The 20,386-nt window shown below is 43.7% G+C and overlaps 1 protein-coding gene and 1 long non-coding RNA gene across 5 annotated transcripts in view; one reads left to right on the top strand and one right to left on the bottom strand.

The window, feature by feature from the left end:
- Window positions 1–327: 327 nt before the first annotated feature.
- LOC140730416 (uncharacterized) lies at window positions 328–4,668 on the top strand. The gene is made up of 2 exons (XR_012099594.1): window positions 328–569; window positions 4,466–4,668. It is a non-coding gene; the product is annotated as an uncharacterized lncRNA (long non-coding RNA).
- LOC140730413 (TNF receptor-associated factor 5-like) overlaps window positions 3,227–20,386 on the bottom strand; it is a 42,329-nt gene continuing 25,169 nt past the window's right edge. For 3 of the 4 annotated variants that reach the window (XM_073050768.1, XM_073050769.1, XM_073050765.1), the window contains exons 7-12: window positions 17,899–17,973; window positions 17,723–17,815; window positions 15,860–15,904; window positions 15,611–15,751; window positions 5,277–5,445; window positions 3,227–3,983 (exon numbers count right to left, since the gene is read on the bottom strand). In XM_073050768.1, coding sequence (XP_072906869.1) covers window positions 3,403–3,983; window positions 5,277–5,445; window positions 15,611–15,751; window positions 15,860–15,904; window positions 17,723–17,815; window positions 17,899–17,973 — 1,104 coding nt within the window. In that variant the 3' untranslated portion in view covers window positions 3,227–3,402. The remainder of the gene's footprint in view (window positions 3,984–5,276; window positions 5,446–15,610; window positions 15,752–15,859; window positions 15,905–17,722; window positions 17,816–17,898; window positions 17,974–20,386) is intronic. The other variant, XM_073050767.1, reaches the window with a different exon arrangement.

Raw genomic sequence — 20,386 nt, 5'->3', positions numbered from 1 at the left:
ATTTTTGTTTTGATTTGTGTTTAGGAAGAAGGCTGCTGTTCAAAGGAATCTATTTTGCGTCTAAATGCCCGCCAGTGCATCCAGAATTGCAGTTGTGATCCTCCTGTTAAATGACAGTCATTGGACCCCAATCAAATAATGATAGATGGATGATCCTTTAAATGCTTGTCGTCAGACACCCTGTGGGATAGTGATCGCGGGATATTTTAGGTTATATAGCAGCTCCTGGACGGCTATAATTGCCAGAGGACAGCAGGTGACGTTCCGGGTATGTATGCAATTCTTAGGCTGGTTCTCTGCGAGGAATGCGATGGCAATGTTTGCTGTGCCCAAGACACCAGCTGCAACTAGATGTAAAGGCAGACTGCAGACTGTCTGACTTTATTGGTTATCGCTTGGGCTTAAGGAAGGAGACAGGTGACAAAGGCCGAAGACCACAGTGACCTTGAATGTGTCATTTGTGAAGTATTGCTACTGGTCTTTTGCTGCAGGAGCTGATATGATCCTTGACCCAGTGCCCTTAGGAAAATGAGACCAACAATTGCACTGCTCCATTAACAACTACATCGGTATGTCCTTGCCTTGAATACTGTTGATAGATGAGATTTCTCTGAACATATCCACTTCTATTTAGGTTCTCTCCAACTGCAGCTGTTGTTGCTTCCTTTTGTTTTCTGTCCCCTCCGCCCCCCCCCCCCAGACTGGAATTCACAAGAGTAATGGAATATAATTGAATTACTCACTAATGAATATACTTGATGTTCAATCATCATAATGTTCCACAGCAGAGACAAGTCCTATGAAGGAGTTTAGGCCCAATGCATAACACCTAATATTTTCAAATGCGTTGCCTGGAAACATCACAAATCACTTCTATTTCTCTTGATCACATGTGCAGGAACTAGAATTCATGAAGACAGAACATTTAGACTACCGCTGGCAAAATAGTGAGATTGCAGGAGAGAATTGTAGCTGTTTGCAGCGACATATCAGGAGAGAATTGGATATGGGCAGACTTTATAAGCTACATACCTGAGTATTGGAATATCATTACAAGATTTGGTCTTTGGCTCTGCAACCACCAATTTACTTGAGATCACATTTGAGAAATGAAGTATGATTGTGGTGACCAAATTCTTATGATAATATACCAATGCTTTTCATAATCACAAGAAAGTCTGGAGATGCTAGAAATCCAAAGCAACACACACAAAATGCTGAAGGGACTCAGCAGGTCAGGCAGCATCTACAGTCAACATTTCCGGACCAGGCCCTTTTTTAGGACTGAGAAGGAAGGGGGAAGATGCAAGAGTAAAAAGGAAGGGAGGGGAAGGGATGGAGGCTAGCTGGAAAGTGATAGATGAAGGCAGGTGGGTGGGAAAGTTAAAGGGCTTGTGAGGAAGGAATCTAATAGGAGTGGAGAGTGGACCATAGGAGAAAGGGAAGGGGGTGGGGGACCCAGGAATAGGCAAGTGAGAAGAGGTAAAAGGCCAATGCTTTTGTTGCCCTGCACTAGACCCTTTTAACTTTTCGAACAAATGCATGTTATATTTTAAAGTCTTCTTTTTCCCTTTAGATGCAGGGACTGCCAATATTTTAGTCCACTCTTAAGAATGTTTTTATTTTTATTAACAATGCTAATTCACTTGGAGTTAGTGTCCCAAGGAGAGAGAATCAAAACTTTTTCCTTAAACCTCTTTGCTTAGGAATTGTTGTCCACATCTCCATAAGGTTCTTCTTGTCTTCAACACAGCAAGGTAACCTCCAACAACACTGATGGTTTTGTCTTTAACTGAGAAATTTATTGAACGTGTTTACAGTGTTGGTCCTTTCCATACCTTGTGGCACATCAGATGGTGACCTTGCAGTTTCTTTAGCATTTTTGTCTGTTTTTATCATGAGGCTGAGTTGCTAGCTCAACACTCTACACAGTACAGGTGAAAAGCATTCAAGGGGCTGGCCAGATTCGAACCTGGGACCACTCACCTCGAAGTCCAATGCAAATGCTGCTACACCACCAGCTGCTTAGATGTTTACAATAGAAAAGCCAAAAAAATGCATAAGCTGGAAATTTGAACTAAGAATGAAAATTGCTGGAAATACTCAGCCTGTCAGGTAGCATCTATAAAGAGACAATGCTGCCATGTTTACAAAAAATTTACATATTTGTTAAATGTGCAAAGTCCTGACAATAGATTTTTTTTAAAATATGTGAAGTTCTTATTTTATGATAAGTCTATTCTCAGGAATTGTATTCCAATTTAGATCTGTCAAAGTCTGACTTTCACTAAGATTTAAACAATGCAGACTATTTAAATACCATGTAAGAAGTTACCTGGACTTTATAGATTTCAATAACTACCAGCTATTTCCAAAAGGTGCTGTCATTCATAACCAAAACTATTTGTATTTCAATTGCATCACTTGTCTTTTTCCCTTACACTACACATACTAACTAATGTTGGAACAGAACTTCAAAAATAGATATTTTTTAATTCCTTGTATATTTCGATTGACATAAATGAAACATCTCTAAGTTAATATGGCTGTGTTTTCTTAACATAGGTAATTTTTAAAATTTATGGTATACAGATTTATTAGTATCAGAATCTATGTCAAATTGCATGTGGTTTACACAGGAAGAGGCACTATGCAAAAAGACCCAAAATAGCATTGGACCAGATTGTAATAGTTGATCAAACTTGGCACCGTAACCAGGTGGAATTTGAGTTGCTTGTCCAATTGATAATAATCTTCAAACACCTTGGGTGAGAGTTGAGCAGAGAAGATCAGCAGATGTGGGTAACTGAGTGTAGGCCACTAGGTGTTATAAATAGTAAACTACATTATAGCCTCCAGTGGAACCTTGATGATCTGCTGGTTAACCTGCTTGTAAACCAAGTAATGATAATGATAAACCAAGCATTGGGCCCCATTGTTCTGCAGGCAAATTCCACAATGAATCTGGAACATCTATAGAATGCTTGTGCCATAATAGAAGTCAGGCCTACGATGGTTCCAAGCAGCCACCAGGTTGAAGTAAGGCCATTCAGTATTTGGACACCCATTTTGTTTATCCTCCATGACTTTTATGGCCACAATGTGCGACTATCAATATTGAATTTCTATGTCTGTGTGTCTTAAGTGGTATTTGTCTGATTAGATTTAACAATAATCACACCAGATGAACAATGCAAATAATCAGCATTCATACAAAATCTTCATATACATAAGAGATCTGCATTTAATAGAAAAATAAAAATATTCACAATAATTACAAATTATATTAGTTTTATGGCACCTGAATATTTAATAAAATATAGTAACATAATGCTCAATGTTGAAGAATAGATTTTCAATATGACTCCATTTGCTTTTTGAAAAAGTATTTCAGAAGTTCTTCTATTGATCTTCAAGATCGGTTAAATCCACACTGACCTTGATGAATAATGTGTCATCTTTTATAAATGTTCCTGTTTTCCCACCTTCAAGTACTGCATGAGACACAAATCGAGGACATCCAGATGCTATATTCATTTCTGAAACGGGTCTTTTAAAGCTGGTGCTGTTGGCGTCGGCCTTAAAGAGGTCCACTATGTGATGTTTTTTCGGGCTCTGGTCAAGCAGTGTGAGAGTCACCTTCTGTTTAAATGGCCACGTTAACAGAGAGTCAAACTCACCTTTCATAACAACAAAAAACAATGATAAATGAGTTCCTTTGCCTGCTCCATCTCCATTTAAATATGCCCGAGCACACAGTCTGTATCCACAGCGGCTTGTGTAAAAGGGCTGGCTGAAAAGAGAAACAGCCATTCCCTCTGCTGCTTCCTGCTTTCTCCTTCTGTAGTTGGAGATCTTCCAAATCAGTTTGCCATTATAGCCAGTTGCTTCTAAAACTCGAAATCTTTCATTTGTCTCTTCCAGTAGCTTCTTATGAGCACTTAACAATGATTCATGTTGCTTCAGGCATGGCTCAAAAGACACTAAAGTAGAAATAATATACACAATGTAATTAGTTCATGACTCATGGTTATCAAAATATTGTTAAATATAACAATATTACTTCAGATATTATGAACCATGTTTTTGAGAATTACTTCCACTGCATTTCCAACTTCAAAAGCAGAACAAACTGGGTGACGCGATCGACCAATTCAGTTCCTCTGACGCATACAAAATTGCAAACACTTGGTAGTGTTGCATTATAGAGCTGGCCAAAGTGAGAGACAGGGGAAGTTGGATTGGGCAACTGAGTCACCAGATGCTAGAGAGTGAGAGTGTTCAAAGCAAATAACATTGATAGGATTAGCTGTACAGTTTCAATCCTTTATAACATTAATACAATAATGAGTTCATATTAATAAATTTTGATGTGTTTCTTCTGGGTAAGTACAGTCTTGAAATGGACATGTCATACATAAACATTTATATATAATCAAACTAATAAGCTGTCTGTCATCCCTAGGGCCATGATGAATTTCAGTTCCTTCTAAATCAAGTCCCTTCCTCGGGTGGGGAAATCCAGAACTACACAGCACAATCCTAAAAATAGGAGCTGGACATTTTGGAAGAAAATTAGATTGAAGAATCTTTTTTGCACAGAAGATACAAGGACTTTTCTCCCCTAAAAACTGTTGATGTTGAAACAATTAAAATCTTCAAGATTTATTGATTCAGTCTGACAATTTTTTGTTGGGTAAAGTGAAAGAGTGTGCAGTTCAACAGTCAGTGAATCAAGAATCTGAGGCCCCTCAAGATCTATACTGCGCAGTGTCAGAATTCACATCACCATAAAACTTTCTGACCTATGTATTAATTGAATCCACTAAATTTGCTACATTTGATACCCACTTTAAGTACACATTGTTACACTAGGAAATTCTTCAGCATCTATTATTGTGAGATCTTAATGTTAAAAAGAATTCATATCCCGCTGAACTGGTTCTAAATCATAAATATTATAAAGAAAGATGCCTGCACAATTAGCATTTTCTCTCAAAGAATGTATTTTGTGCTATTCGGAGTTAACCATTGAACTGACATGTTGTATTAAATATGTTTCTAATACATTTATGGTTTTACTGAATGTACCAATACTAAATAAGTTTAATTCCCAACCCTAACATCATTTTGGGCAGATTTTAGGCAGTTTACATTTGGCTTGTAAATTGACAAAAATCTTAACAAATTCACACAAAATGTACATGAACATTAAATAAAAGATGAACAAGTTATATTATTTAAGGAAATAATCAGATTGTGAGTAGAGTACAGACCCAATGATGCAATGTTATTTTCAGCACATTCCACTTTTTCCTTCAATACATGAATGACTTCCTTCAATGCTGCTACTTCATTATTTCTTTCTTGATCTAATCTTCTGCAAAATTGTTGTGACTGTTGCTCAATAGTTATTATTTTGTCAGCATGACCAGCCAGAATTTTCTGTTTAATGGAAATTGTACAATAATAGTTAATACAAATCAAAGGTAAAGAATGGTTAACTCTTTCATTATTTAAACAGCACTATGTTTAAGACATTAACAACCTAATTTGCAGCTGAAGAATTCTTGAAGACTATCAAGATATTGATTTTGTACATTTTATAAAAGAAATAAATAGGTGTGGAATAACAGTAAATATTCAGTACATGGTGGATTGTTCTGTTTATGACACAAGTGTCCAGTTAAATATTGTTTTGATTAAAGACCTTAAAATTGATTTTCATCTTAAAGTATGTGCATAGGAATAATTTCATTTAACACTGAGCAACACACACAAAATGCTGGAGGAACTCAGCAAGCCAGGCAGCATCTATGGAGGGAAATAAACAGCTGACAATCTGTATTGAGACTTTTCATCAGGACCGTTTTATCCAGCTCTATTTTGTAATTTTTTCCCTCTTAGGTCTAGATGGGTTAGAGTTTGTGAAATGTGTTCAGTTTTCTAAATCAATATATAGATGTACCAACTAGGGAGGATGCAATATTAGATCTCCTATTAGGAAATGAGTTAGGACAGGTGACAGAAGTGTGTGTAGGGGAACACTTTGGTTCCAGTGATCATAACGTCATTAGTTTCAACTTGATCATGGATAAAGATAGATCTGGTCCTCGGGTTGAAGTTCTAAACTGGAAAAAGGCCAAATTTGAAGAAATGAGAAAGGATCTAAAAAGCGTAGATTGGGACAGGTTGTTCTCTGGCAAGGATGTGATTGGGAAGTGGGAGGCCTTCAAAGGAGAAATTTTGAGAGTGCAGAGTTTGTATGTTCCTGTCAGGGTTAAAGGCAAAATGAATAAGAATAAGGAACCTTGGTTCTTGAGGGATATGTACAGGCAACAGGGAGGAAATAAGATGCTTGAAGAGTATAAAAAGAGTAAGAAAATACTTAAGAAAGAAATCAGGATGGCTAAAAGAAGACATGAGGTTGCTTTGGCAGTCAGGGTGAAGGATAATCCTAAGAGCTTCTAAAGGTATGTTAAGAGCAAAAGGATAGTAAGGGATAAAATTGGTCCTCTTGAAGATCAGAGTGGTCGGCTATGTATGGAACCAAAAGAAATGGGAGAGATATTAAATCAGTTTTTTGCATCTACTAAGAAAACTGGAATGGAGTCTATGGAAACAAGGCAAACAAGTAGGGAGGTCATGGAACATACAGATTAAAGAGGAGGTGGTGCTTGCTGCCTTGAGGCAAATCAGAGTAGATAAATCCCCAGGACCTGACAGGGTATTCCCTCAGACCCTGAGGGAGACTAGTGTTGAAATTGCAGGGGTCCTGGCAGAAATATTTAAAATGTCGATATCCACGGGTCAGGTGCTGGAAGATTGGAGGATAGGTCATGTAGTTCCGTTGTTTAAAAAAGGCTCAAAAAGTAAGCCGGGAAATTATAGGCCAGTAAGTTTGACATCGGTAGTAGGTAAATTATTGTAAGGAATACTAAGAGATAGGATCTACAAGTATTTGGATAGACAGGGACTTATTAGAAACAGTCATCATGGCTTTGTGCATGGTAGGTCATGTTTAACCAATCTATTAGAGTTTTTCGAGGAAGTTACCAGGAAAGTGGAGGTTGTATACATGGACTTCAGTAAGGCCTTTGACAAGGTCCCGCATGGGAGGTTAGTTAGGAAGATGCAGTCGCTAGGTATACATGGAGCGGTAGTAAATTGGATTAGACATTGGCTCAATGGAAGAAGCCAGAGAGTGGTAGTGGAGGATTGCTACTCCGAGTGGAGGCCTGTGACTAGTGGTGTGCCACAGGGATCAGTGCTGGGTCCATTGTTATTTGTCATCTATATCAAGGATTTGGATGATAATGTGGCAAATTGGATCAGCAAATTTGCTGATGATACAAAGATTGGAGGTGTAGTGGACAGTGAGGAAGGTTTTCAAAGCTTGCAGAGGGATTTGGACCAGTTGGAGGAATGGGCAGAAAAATGGCAGATGGAGTTTAATATGGACAAGTGTGAGGTATTGCACTTCAGAAGGCCGAACCAAGGTAGAACATACAAGGTAAATGGTAGGACACTGAGGAGTGCAGTAGAACAGAGGGATCTGGGAGTACAGATACATAATTCCCTAAAAGTGGCATCACAAGTAGATAGGGTTATAAAGAAAGCTTTTGGTACATTGGCCTTTATAAATCAAAGTATTGAGTATAAGAGTTAGAGTGTAATGGTGAGGTTGTATAAGACATTGGTGAGACTGAATTTGGAGTATTGTGTACAGTTTTGGTCACCTAATTACAGGAAGGATATTAATAAGGTTGAAAGAGTGCGGAGAAGGTTTACAAGGATGTTGCCGGGACTTGAGAAACTGAGTTACAGAGAAAGGTTGAATAGTTTAGGACTTTATTCCCTGGAGCGTACAAGAATGAGGGGAGATTTGATAGAGGTGTATAAAATTATGATGGGTATAGATAGAGTGAATGCAAGCAGGCTTTTTCCACTGTGGCCAGGGGAGAAAAAAACCAGAGTTCATGGGTTAAGGGTGAAGGGGGAAAAGTTTAAAGGGAACATTGGGGGGGCTTCTTCATGCAGAAAGTGGTGGGAGTGTGGAATGAGCTGCCAGATGAAGTGGTGAATGTGGACTCACCTTTGACATTTAAGAAAAACTTGGACAGGTACATGGATGAGAGGGGTTTGGAGGGATATGGTCTAGGTGCAGGTCAGTGGGACTAGGCAGAAAAATGGTTCGGCACAGCCAAGAAGGGCCAAAAGGCCTGTTTCTGTGCTGTACTGTTCGATGGTTCTAGGTGTCAATAAAGTCTAAGCCATATGTACTTAAAATCAAATGGTCTTGATGTGGCTACTCTAATTAAATGCTCGCACTTGTATGGTGATATGTCTCATCACACCTTCTCAAGCATAATGAATTAGAGATTTAGAATAAATGGGTTACATATTTTAATCCCCTAGCAGATTTTAAAAAAGTCAAACTTAGGCTCCCCTGTGCTGTGCCTCATGTAGTGCATAGCCTCACTTCTCAACCCAAATTGAGTAAAATAATTAAAGAAATAATGTTTTATGTATGAATAGAATAAACTTCAGAATCTTCTGATTCACAGCAAACATATTTTGCTTCGTATTGTTTGAGATATGGAGCAGACTGTCAGCCAGGGGAGTTTCCAGCTTTTGTTGTTTTACCATTCCTACAATGGACTAAATATAGATTTTCTACATCTTTGCTATTTCTAAGATTACTAAGAAGAGTAAACAACATGCAAAGGAAGATGATTGAAATGTCAAGCTCAGTTATTGTAATTTGACTCATATTACCTTTGGTATTGCTATGGAGATAAATGAGATGTTAACTTCTCAAAATTTTAAAAATATAAACATGAAATTAAAATAGGAAAATATATGGCTGCTGAGATTTTAAGCATGCTTTCCTTATTTTCTAAGCTGTTTTGTTGAAGAGTGGATGCTGACAGTGAAGTCTTCAGAAAATAGTTTCTATTGGTACCAGTAAATTGTCCACACAGAACAGGTTAAAGCATATATGTCAAACTCAAGGCCCGCGGGCCAAATCTGGCCCGCGGTGGAATTATCTTTGGCCCGCGAGATAATATCTAATTACTATTAAAGCTGGCCCCAGTAATCGAAGCGTCTATGGCATATGATATGGCTAATGCTGAGTTTATTCAGGTACCAGGTTTTCAGGGTTTTTAGTGTTTATTCGGCAGTCTTCTTCATAAGAAACGGAATTTGTAAAGTGAAACACTTTGTAGTTATAGCAGAGACTGAGACACATGAGAGCAGGCTGAAAAAACGGAGGCAACGAAAGCTGTGTTCGCACGTGTCCGACTGATCCGGCCCGCATGAAGCTGCATTTTGCTCAATCCGGCCCGTGACCTAAAATGAGTTTGACACCCCTGGGTTAAAGTATCTGCAGGGTGCACACTCTGAGATGCCACCACCTTTACCCCACAGAGCTGAGGCTTAACCATTAGAGAATACCATGACTCCCGCGATTATTTAGTGTAGCATTCGCCAGTCACCTGGAGATAGTGTGACCATTGATCTGTGGTAGAAATGTTTCTGCTCGTTTGTGCCCGAGATGTTCATCATGCTGCAGATGAAAGATGCAGACCTAGATTGATCCCAGATCCAAATATTAGACATTTAACCTCAGCTGAAACGTGAGGGAAAGACAGTTGCCTGCAGTAATGAGGCTGTCCACAGGATTTCCTCTGCCCCAAGGACTAGGCTGAGCAAGTCAAAATTAGCAGTTACAAAAATAAGGAAACTGGTTTCAAATAAAACTACTTTTATTCTTGCACAGATTAAGGTGTTTTTTTTTTTGTTAAACTGCACTCTTGTCATTGACACAACTCATACCCGTCCTCTGGAGCAGCCACAAAGTGAGGTGCTTAACGAACACCAATGCAACATGAGCACACAGCCCAGTGAGGGTGAGCAGTTAGGGCAGTGGAAAATCAGCTGATATGAAGTCCTGTCCCAAAATGAAGGCTTTCACATTTGGCAAAAGCTGTCATTGTCGTTATAATGCGCAGTGAGTGCGCAGGAGCAGAGTGCTGGGCTTTGGCGCAAGAGGACTTCGGTAAGAAGAAATCAGTGAGCCTGAGTACGTGCTTTTCATTTATTCTGACTAATCTGGGATCAGGTAATGGGGTAGACGGTTAGAGCAGTGGTGTGCTCCGTATGCAGTATGTGGGAGGTCAGGGTCAACACAGTTGTTCCTGATGACCACACCTGCAATAGGTGCATCCAGCTGCAGCTCCTATCAGACCGAGTTAGGGAATTGGAGCAGGAGCTGGATGAACTTCGGATCATTCGGGAGGCAGAGGCAGAGATAGATAAGAGTTATCGAGAGGCAGTCACACCGAAAAGACAGGAGGTAGGCAAATGGGTGACAGTCAAGAGAGGCAGGGGGACCAGACAGAGAGAGAAGAGCACCCCTGTGGCCGTTCCCATCAACAATAAGTATACCGTTTTGGATACTGTTGGTGGGGATGACCTACCAGGAACAAGCTGCAGTGGTCCTGTCTCTGGCACTGAGGTTGGACCCGCGACTAGGAAGGGGAGGAGGGAAGAGAAGAGAGCGGTAGTGATAGGGGATTCTATAGTCAGGGGGGCGGACAGGAGATTTTGTGGGGAAGATCGGGAGTCTCGGATGGTATGTTGCTTCCCTGGTGCCGGGGTCCGAGACATCAGGTGCAGGTTACTCTTGAGAGGGAGGGCAAGAATCCAGATGTTGTGGTCCATGTAGGGACCAATGACATGGGTAGGATGAGTGAGGGGGTCCTGCGTAGGGAGTTCAGGGAGTTAGGTGCGAAGCTGAAGAGCAGGACCTCCAGGGTAACAATCTCAGGATTCCTACCTGTGCCACGTGCGAGTGAGGCAAGGAACAGGAGGATTATAAAGATTAATACATGGCTGAGAGGATGGTGCAGGAGGGAGGGCTTCAGGTTTGTAGATAATTGGGCCTTGTTCCAGGGAAGGTGGGATCTGTTCCGAAGGGACGGTTTACACCTGAACTGGAGAGGTACTAACATTCTTGCAGGGGAGTTTGCTAGAGCTTCTTGAGGGGGGTTTAAACTAAATTTTCAGGGGGCAGGGATCCAGAATGTGAGAGAGGATAGCGAGAGGAAGAATAAAGGACAGGTGGGGACTACACGGCTCTGGAATATTAAGTGTGTAGTAGAGGAAGGTGGGGCGGAACAAGTGATAAGGAGGACTTGTGTACAGAGGGATGGTCTGACGGAACATGGAGTTAAATGTGTTGAAAGAATAAGTAAATGTAGGAAGGACAACAAAATACTAGGGGCATATAGCCCGATGGGAGTTCGGGGAGCTGGGTTAAGCACAATAGGCAGCGATTCAAACAGAGAGAGGAGAAATGGGTTAAAAATTGTATATCTGAATGCACGAAGTGTCAGGAATAAGGCGGATGAGCTTGAAGCCCAGGTGCGAATGGGTAACTATGATGTTGTTGGGATAACGGAGACATGGCTGCAGGGAGATCAGACCTGGGAAATGAATGTACAAGGGTATATGTGCTATCGTAGGGACAGAAATGTGGGCAGAGGGGGTGGGGTGGCCCTGTTGGTGAGGAATGAGATTCAGTCCTTTGCAAGGGGGGACATAGGGTCAGGAGAAGTAGAGTCTGTGTGGATAGAACTGAGGAACAGTAAGGGCAAAAGGACCTAAATGGGTGTTGTCTACAGGCCACCAAACAGTAGCTTGGATATTGGGTGCAAGTTGAATAGGGAGTTAACATTGGCATGTGGCAAAGGTAATGTCACAGTAGTTATGGGGGATTTCAACATGCAGGTGAACTGGGAGAATCAGGTTGGTGCTGGACCACAGGATCGGGAGTTTGTAGAGTGCCTACGGGATGCATTCTTGGAACAACTTGTACGAGAGCCGACCAGGGACAAGACTATTCTGGATTTAGTGTTATGTAATGAACAGGATTTGATAAGCGATCTCGCAGTAAAGGAGCCATTAGGAGGTAGTGATCACAATATGATAAGCTTTTATCTGCAATTTGAGAAGGATAAGGGCAGCTCGGAGGTGTCAGTGTTGCAGATGAACAGGGGAAACTATGGAGCCATGAGGGAGGAGCTGGCCAAAGTTGACTGGACGGATAGCCTAGCAGAAAAGACAGTGGTACAGCAATGGCAGGTATTCTTGGGAATAATGCACAAGGTGCAAAATCAGTTCATCCCCCAGAGAAGGAAGGATTCAAAGGGGGGAAAGGGGCCTCAGTGGTTGACAAAGGAAGTCAGAGACTGCATAGCATTAAAAAAAAGGAAATATGACAGAGCTAAGGTGAGTGGGAGGACAGATGATTGGGAAGTCTTTAAGGAACAACAGAACTTAACTAAAAAGACAATATGGGGAGAAAAAATGAGGTACGAACGCAAGCTAGCCAGGAATATAAAGGAAGATAGCAAAAGCTTTTTTAGGTATGTGAAAAGAAAGAAGATAGTTAAGAACAATGTTGGGCCCTTGAAGAATGAATTGGGTGAAATTGTTATGGGAAACAGAGAAATGGCAGAAGAATTTAATGAGTACTTTAGATCTGTTTTCACTAAGGAAGACACAAGCAATCTCCCAGATGTATGGATGGGCCAAGGATATAGGGTAACAGAGGAAATGAAACAGATTGACATTCGGAAGGAAACGGTGATGAGAAGACTGATGGGACTGAAGGCTGACAAATCCCCAGGTCCAGATGGTCTACACCCTAGGGTACTAAAGGAGGTGGCCCTGGAAATTGCAGATGCATTGGTAATCATTTTCCAATGTTCCTTAGATTCAGGATCAGTTCCTGAGGATTGGAGAATGGCTAATGTTATCCCACTTTTTAAGAAAGGAGGGAGGGAGAAAACAGAGAACTATCGTCCTGTCAGCCTGACATCGGTGGTGGGAAAGATGCTAGAGTCCATTATTAAGGATGAAATAGTGGCATATCTAGATAGCAGTGATAGGATTGGGCCGAGCCAGCATGGATTTACCAAGGGTAAATCATGCTTGACTAATCTGTTGGAGTTTTTCGAGGATGTAACCAGGAAGTTAGACGGGGGAGATCCAGTGGATGTAGTGTACCTCGATTTTCAGAAGGCATTTGATAAGGTCCCACATAGAAGATTGGTGGGTAAAATCAAAGCTCAGGGCATCGGGGGGAAGGCATTGACATGGATAGAAAACTGGTTGGCAGATAGAAAACAAAGGGTAGCGGTGAATGGGTGTTTCTCGGAATGGCAGGTGGTGACTAGTGGGGTGCCACAGGGCTCGGTATTGGGACCACAGCTGTTTACCATTTACGTTAACGATTTGGATGAAGGCATAGAAAATAACATCAGCAAATCTGCTGATGATACTAAGCTGGGTGGCAGTGTGGCATGTGATGAGGATGTTAGGAGAATTCAGGGTGACTTGGATAGGCTGAGTGAGTGGGCAGATACTTGGCAGATGGCGTTTAATGTGAATAAGTGTGAGGTTATCCACTTTGGGAGTAAGAACAGGAAAGCAGATTATTATCTGAACGGTATAGAGTTGGGTAAGGGAGTAATACAAAGAGATCTAGGAGTCCTTGTTCATCAGTCACTGAAGGTGAATGAGCAAGTGCAGCAGGCAGTGAAGAAGGCTAATGGAATGTTGGCCTTTATTACAAAAGGAATTGAGTACAAGAGCAAGGAAATCCTCTTGCATTTGTACAGAGCCCTGGTGAGACCACACCTGGAGTATTGTGTACAGTTTTGGTCTCCAGGTTTAAGGAAGGACATCCTGGCTGTAGAGGAAGTGCAGCGTAGATTCACGAGGTTAATTCCTGGGATGTCTGGACTGTCTTACGCAGAGAGGTTAGAGAGACTGGGCTTGTACACGCTGGAATTAAGGAGATTGAGAGGGGATCTGATTGAAACATATAAGATTATTAAGGGATTGGACAAGATAGAGGCAGGAAATATGTTCCAGATGCTGGGAGAGTCCAGTACCAGAGGGCATGGTTTGAGAATAAGGGGTAGGTCATTTAGGACAGAGTTAAGGAAAAACTTCTTCTCCCAGAGAGTTGTGGGAGTCTGAAATGCACTGCCTCGGAAGGTAGTGAAGGTCAATTCTCTGGATGCTTTCAAGAAGGAGCTAGATAGGGGAATCAAGGGATATGGGGACAAGGCAGGAACCGGGTATTGATAGGAATTGATCAGCCATGATCTCAAAATGGTGGTGCAGGCTCGAAGGGCCGAATGGTCTACTTCTGCACCTATTGTCTATAATTACTGGATGATTCACATTGGGGAAGCGTGAAGAAATTACATAGTCATCTACTTTCAATCATGGGACATTCTTAGATACAGTCATACAGAAACAGGCCCTTCAGTCCAATCATCCATGCTGACCAAGATCCCTTATCTACACAAATCCAAGTTTTCTGCAATTGGCCCATACCTCCCTAACCCCTTGTTTTCCATGAACTTGCCCAAATGTCTTATCTGTTTCCACCACTTCTTCTGACCACCAGATCTATTTTATATCTTTCCTTCCTCATTTTAAGCCTATCCTTCTAGTTTGAAACACTACGCAACAATGATCTGAGGCAAATATTAAATATGTGCTCAGAAGCATAATTGAAAACTGCAACGGATTTAACCTGGTTTTGGAACCAGGAAATGAAATGAGCTGTATATTTTATTTATTTAAACCTTCTTGCTGTTCAATAAAATGCACAAAATGCAACTGGTAATATAATTTACTTTGATAGTGTTGTCAGAACTCAGTCCTCTTCAAAACACAGATTCCTTTGTTATTCGAGCATAAACAAGCTAGTTACCCAGGTACAAAGGTTAGAGGTTTAGAGACACAGCGCAGTAACAGGCCTGTGTGGCCTAATGAGCCTGCACCCCCACTATTTCACTGTGACCAATTAACCTACCAACCGATACGTATTTCGAATATGGGTGGAGACTGACTCCCCAGTTCTCGGATGACTAAAAGCAACAACTCACATGGTGATGATTATACATTAAGCATAGCATAATCTCCTCGTCATAGTGTCATTCAACATAGAAACAGCCCCTTCGGCCCAACTCGACCATAGAGACCAAGATGCCTACCAAAACTAGTCCCATTTGCCCACATAAGCCAGTCCTGATGAAGGGTCTCAGCCCGAAACGTCAACTGTTATGGGCTGAGACCCATCACCACCGTCTGACGGGCTGAGATTCCACCCCCCGAGCACTCCACGTGCTGCATGCCGGTTCTGTTGAGCAAGGTGGATGGGAACAAACTGCACTGACTCATACAGTGGGGGAGACAGAGAACAGCCACACAGGGGTGAAGTTACCGTACGAACAACAGCTTGCCCATCCTCCGAGCGCTCTCCGTGTTGGGAGGTCGGAGGACCAGGAGGAAACAGACTAGATCTCAAAGGAGGCATGGCAAGAAACCAACAATTCCAGAAGCCACCCTCAAGTGACATTTATCCTCCAATTCTAAGGTTACAGGTATAAAGGAATATAGAAAAACTTTTAACTAGTACCATTTAATAAAGTATTACACCTATTGTACATAATACATTTATAGTATACACCAACATATCAGTTATTTATAAAAATATAAAACATGCACAGTAATTTTGTACCTGTGTTCTTACAACTTCGTCATCATTTTTAGAAATCAGCTCACTTAATTGTGCGACCTTACTGTCAAGTTTGTTGATTTGTTCTTCCAACTGACTGATAATGTGGTTTCTGTCACATAACGTTTTTTGTAGATCCAGTATCTATGAAGGGGAAAAAAAAATGAAACATAGCTAGGGAGATGGGCTGAGCAATGGCAAATGGTTTTCAACTTACATGTGTGGTGACATTCAAACCAGGACAGGACCTACGTAGTGAATGACAGGGCACCGATGAGTGTTGTGGAACAGAGGGATCTAGGAGAACAAGCGCACAGTTTGCTGAAAGTGGACACACAAGTAGACGGCGGCGGGGAGTGAAAATGTCATTTAACATGCTGGCTTTCATCATTCAAGGCATTTTAGGAGTAGGGACGTAATGTTGCAGTTATACTAGTAGTTGTTGAGACTGCACTTGGGAGTATTGTGTACTGTTTTGGTCACCCTATTACCAGAAATTCATTGTCAAGCTGGAGAGGGTGTGGAAGACGTTTATGAGGATGCTGCCTAGACTAGAGGGCTTGTAGGGAGAAGAGGCCACAACGGATCTCAATCATAAAAGGTATGGATCAGATGGCGAGTCGTAGTCTTTTCCCAGGGTTGGAGAGTTCAAAACTAGAGGGTACGCATACAAGATAAGAGAAGAGAAATTTAAGAGACCTGAGAGCAAACTGCTCTACACAGGTAATGAGATGCCAGAGGAAGTGGTTGAGGCAACATTTAAGAGGCATTTGGGCAGGTACGTGGAGAGAAATTGCTTGCAGGGTTATGGGCCAAACATGGGCAACTGAGACTAACAGGGAGGATGTTATGGTCAGCATGGACGAGTTGGGCCAAAGAGCTTGTTTACTACTCTATGACTGTAACAGGAATTGCCAAATTTGAAAAGTGTTTATCAATAATTAATACTTATTAATTTTAAAAAACAGTATTATTAGAACCAAATCTACATAAAGAAGTTACTTCTCAGAACTCTTAAACCTCCCTCTTATCTTTTATCGGTGCCCTTTAGTTTTGGACTCCGCAACCCTGGGGAAAAGCCCGTGTCCGTCCACTGTATGCATACCCATGTCAACTTACAAATTTCTGTGAGGTCACCTTTCATTCTCCTGCAATCCAGGGAAGTAAAGATACAGTGTGGCAAACCTCTCCCTATAAAACAGGCTCTCTAATCCAGGCAGCATCCTTGCAAATCTCTTCTGCACCCTCTCCAGCTTGACAATGTCTTTCCTTTAGAGTGTAATACTCCAATGTGGCCTCACCATAAACCTAAGCAACTCGTGCTCCTATTACTAAACTCAATGATGAAGGCCAACTTGTATCAATGAAGGTATACCATCTTAAATTTTTTTTAAAAAGTTACATTGAGGGAAAATGAGCTACCACATTTACCTTCACAACCACAAAACCAAACAACTTAGAGCTTTGAATATTATGAGTATCTGATGGCATGGAATGTGCTGTGCAGGTGCTCTTTCCTCCTGATAAACCTTGTGAAAATTGATTTCTCATAGTCCATCAAAAGTTTTACAATGAGATTTATGTCAAGCACCATTATGTTGGTAAATGATTATTGGTATTAGTTCCTGCTGTATGCTCTAAAAGCCCTCGGAAAGGGGGCTATTGCAGAAACGACTAGAATGGGGTTTGAAATGCTGAGAAGATCCTGGGTCAGATAGCACCAGACTATCAAAAAGCAGTGAGAAAGGTCTTACTGGGAATGTAGGGGCGACTCCAGGGACCTGACAGAAGAGGATTCATTAGATAAGGACGGTGTCAGAAATTAAGTGTAGTGGAAGAAATCTTGTTTTCAGAGACACCAGATAGACAGCAGTGAGCAATAAATTAATACTAATGAGAGTTGCCCTCAGAGGGAGTAATTCTAGAGATTTGTGAATGACAAAGAGTCATGGGGCTAAGGAGCTGTAAGTGGAGATGTCTGAGAATGGGTAACTCAAGATCTTGAAGTATCGAGGAGGAATTTAGGATCAAGTTGAGGGTAGAGAATGGCATTTTTGGAGTCACTGGTATCTGGTAGCATTGATGTGAAACAAAATGTCTTTCAAATTGTATTACCTGTCCTTCCAACTTATTATTGTTTCTAACAACAAGCAATAGATGTTCATTTAAGCAAGAGTGTTCATGCTCCACAATCTTCCTCCGTTTTTCCTGTAGAAATAACGCCAAAATTACATATGGTTTTATGATCTTTGACGAATACTTTTCATTTGAACATCAATTTTCCTTCTTACCCTGGCATGGCAACCATACTTTTTGTAGCTACATTCCACTTCACTTTCCGGACAGATGGTCAGGTGTGTATCAAGCTATACAAAAACATGAACATATTGAAACACCAGTGTATGCAAATTGCTAGAGTTATCTATATATGTTATAAGGGAACTTTTCTGTAAGGAACACCTGGGCAGGTGCGGGCACAACCCGTAGGGAGCAAGGGGTGGGACGGGTCGGAGTCCTCAGGGCGGGCCGCATGGATCCCGGGCAGGGCCGCCTCCCAGGCGGAAACACGGAGGCCGGGGCAAGGCGCTAACACCTGGGCAGGTGCGGGGCATAACCCATCTGAGGTGAAGGGTAGAAAGGGAACGGAGTCCCTCCACCGGGTAACGGCAGACGGCCTAGCTTCCCCCGACGGAGGCAAGGGAACAGAAGGGAGCTGGGTCCACGGTGAGCAGCAGGACTACTGTGATACACCAGTAAATTGGGAAAGGCAACCGACAGCGTGACAGCGCGGGCAAGGCGAATAAGGTGGAACAGCGGGACCAGCGCACACAAGAGAAGCAGGGGAACAAGACCAACCAGACAGAACAGATACAGAGCAGGCCGGCAACCAGGATAGAACAGGATTCCGAGCAGGCCGGCAACCAGGGCAGAACAGGATTCCGAGCAGGCCGGCAACCAGAGCAGAGCAGGATCTGGAGCGGGCAAAACAGGTAGATAGCAGGATTTAGAGCCGGCGGACCGGGTACAGAGCAGGGTTCAGAGCCGGCGGACCGGGTACAGAGCAGGATTCAGAGCCGGCGGACCGGGTACAGAGCAGGATTCAGAGCCGGCGGACCGGGTACAGAGCAGGATTCAGAGCCGGCGGACCGGGTACAGAGCAGGATTCAGAGCCGGCGGACCGGGTACAGAGCAGGATTCAGAGCCGGCGGACCGGGTACAGAGCAGGATTCAGAGCCGGCGGACCGGGTACAGAGCAGGATTCAGAGCCGGCGGACCGGGCACACGGCAGGATTCAGAGCCGGCGGACCGGGTACAGAGCGGGGTTCAGAGCCGGCGGACCGGGCATAGAGCGGGATTCAGAGCCGGCGGACCGGGCACAGAGCGGGATTCAGAGCCGGCGGACCGGGCACAGAGCGGGATTCAGAGCCGGCGGACCGGGCACAGAGCGGGATTCAGAGCCGGCGGACCGGGCACAGAGCGGGATTCAGAGCCGGCGGACCGGGCACAGAGCAGGGTTCAGAGCCGGCGGACCGGGCACAGAGCAGGATTCAGAGCCGGCGGACCGGGCACAGAGCAGGGTTCAGAGCCGGCGGACCGGGCACAGAGCGGGATTCAGAGCCGGCGAACCGGGCACAGAGCAGGATTCAGAGCCGGCGGACCGGGCACAGAGCAGGATTCAGAGCCGGCGAACCGGGCACAGAGCAGGTTTCAGAGCCGGCGGACCGGGCACAGAGCAGGATTCAGAGCCGGCGGACCGGGCACAGAGCAGGATTCAGAGCCGGCGGACCGGGCACAGAGCAGGATTCAGAGCCGGCGGACCGGGCACAGAGCAGGATTCAGAGCCGGCGGACCGGGCACAGAGCGGGATTCAGAGCCGGCGGACCGGGCACAGAGCGGGATTCAGAGCCGGCGGACCGGGCACAGAGCGGGATTCAGAGCCGGCGGACCGGGCACAGAGCGGGATTCAGAGCCGGCGGACCGGGCACAGAGCGGGATTCAGAGCCGGCGGACCGGGCACAGAGCGGGATTCAGAGCCGGCGGACCGGGCACAGAGCGGGATTCAGAGCCGGCGGACCGGGCACAGAGCAGGATTCAGAGCCGGCGGACCGGGCACAGAGCAGGATTCAGAGCCGGCGGACCGGGCACAGAGCAGGATTCAGAGCCGGCGGACCGGGCACAGAGCAGGATTCAGAGCCGGCGGACCGGGCACAGAGCAGGATTCAGAGCCGGCGGACCGGGCACAGAGCGGGATTCAGAGCCGGCGGACCGGGCACAGAGCGGGATTCAGAGCCGGCGGACCAGGTACAGAGCGGGTTAAACCGGCTTCGGAGCAGGACGACCCCCCCAACTAGGCTCAGTCCCCGAGCCCCTTATAAACACCTGCCCCCTAATAGGCGATAGGTGTACCTCCTTAAGCCAAGATGATCCAATGGCTCCGGGTGACAGGAGGGCTGGCTGCAAAGCCCGGAGTCCAGAGTCCGCGGACCGGAGCAAGACACGAAAGGTGGGCTCCGGACCAGACCCTAACACATTCTTCTTACAAACAACTTTTGAAGAGACCTTCTTGTTCAGTTAGAGAGCCTAAGTTATTGAACTAATTACTCTTGTGCTCTAAGATCCATCAAGATATTCATCTTTACCTGATTGCAATTCCTGCAAAATATCTTGACAGGGAATCATTTAGTCAAAAGTCTGTTAATTCTATTATGTCATCAGTCTGCATGGACAGAATCCATTCTTCTATACCACCGTTTGCCTCAACCACTTAGCAAACTAACT

Source organism: Hemitrygon akajei, chromosome 7 (genome assembly GCF_048418815.1).
Source record: "Hemitrygon akajei chromosome 7, sHemAka1.3, whole genome shotgun sequence".
In the NCBI taxonomy this organism is placed as follows: domain Eukaryota; kingdom Metazoa; phylum Chordata; class Chondrichthyes; order Myliobatiformes; family Dasyatidae; genus Hemitrygon; species Hemitrygon akajei.
Note: the sequence above shows the minus strand (reverse complement) of the source record. Positions and strands in the feature narration are given on the sequence as shown.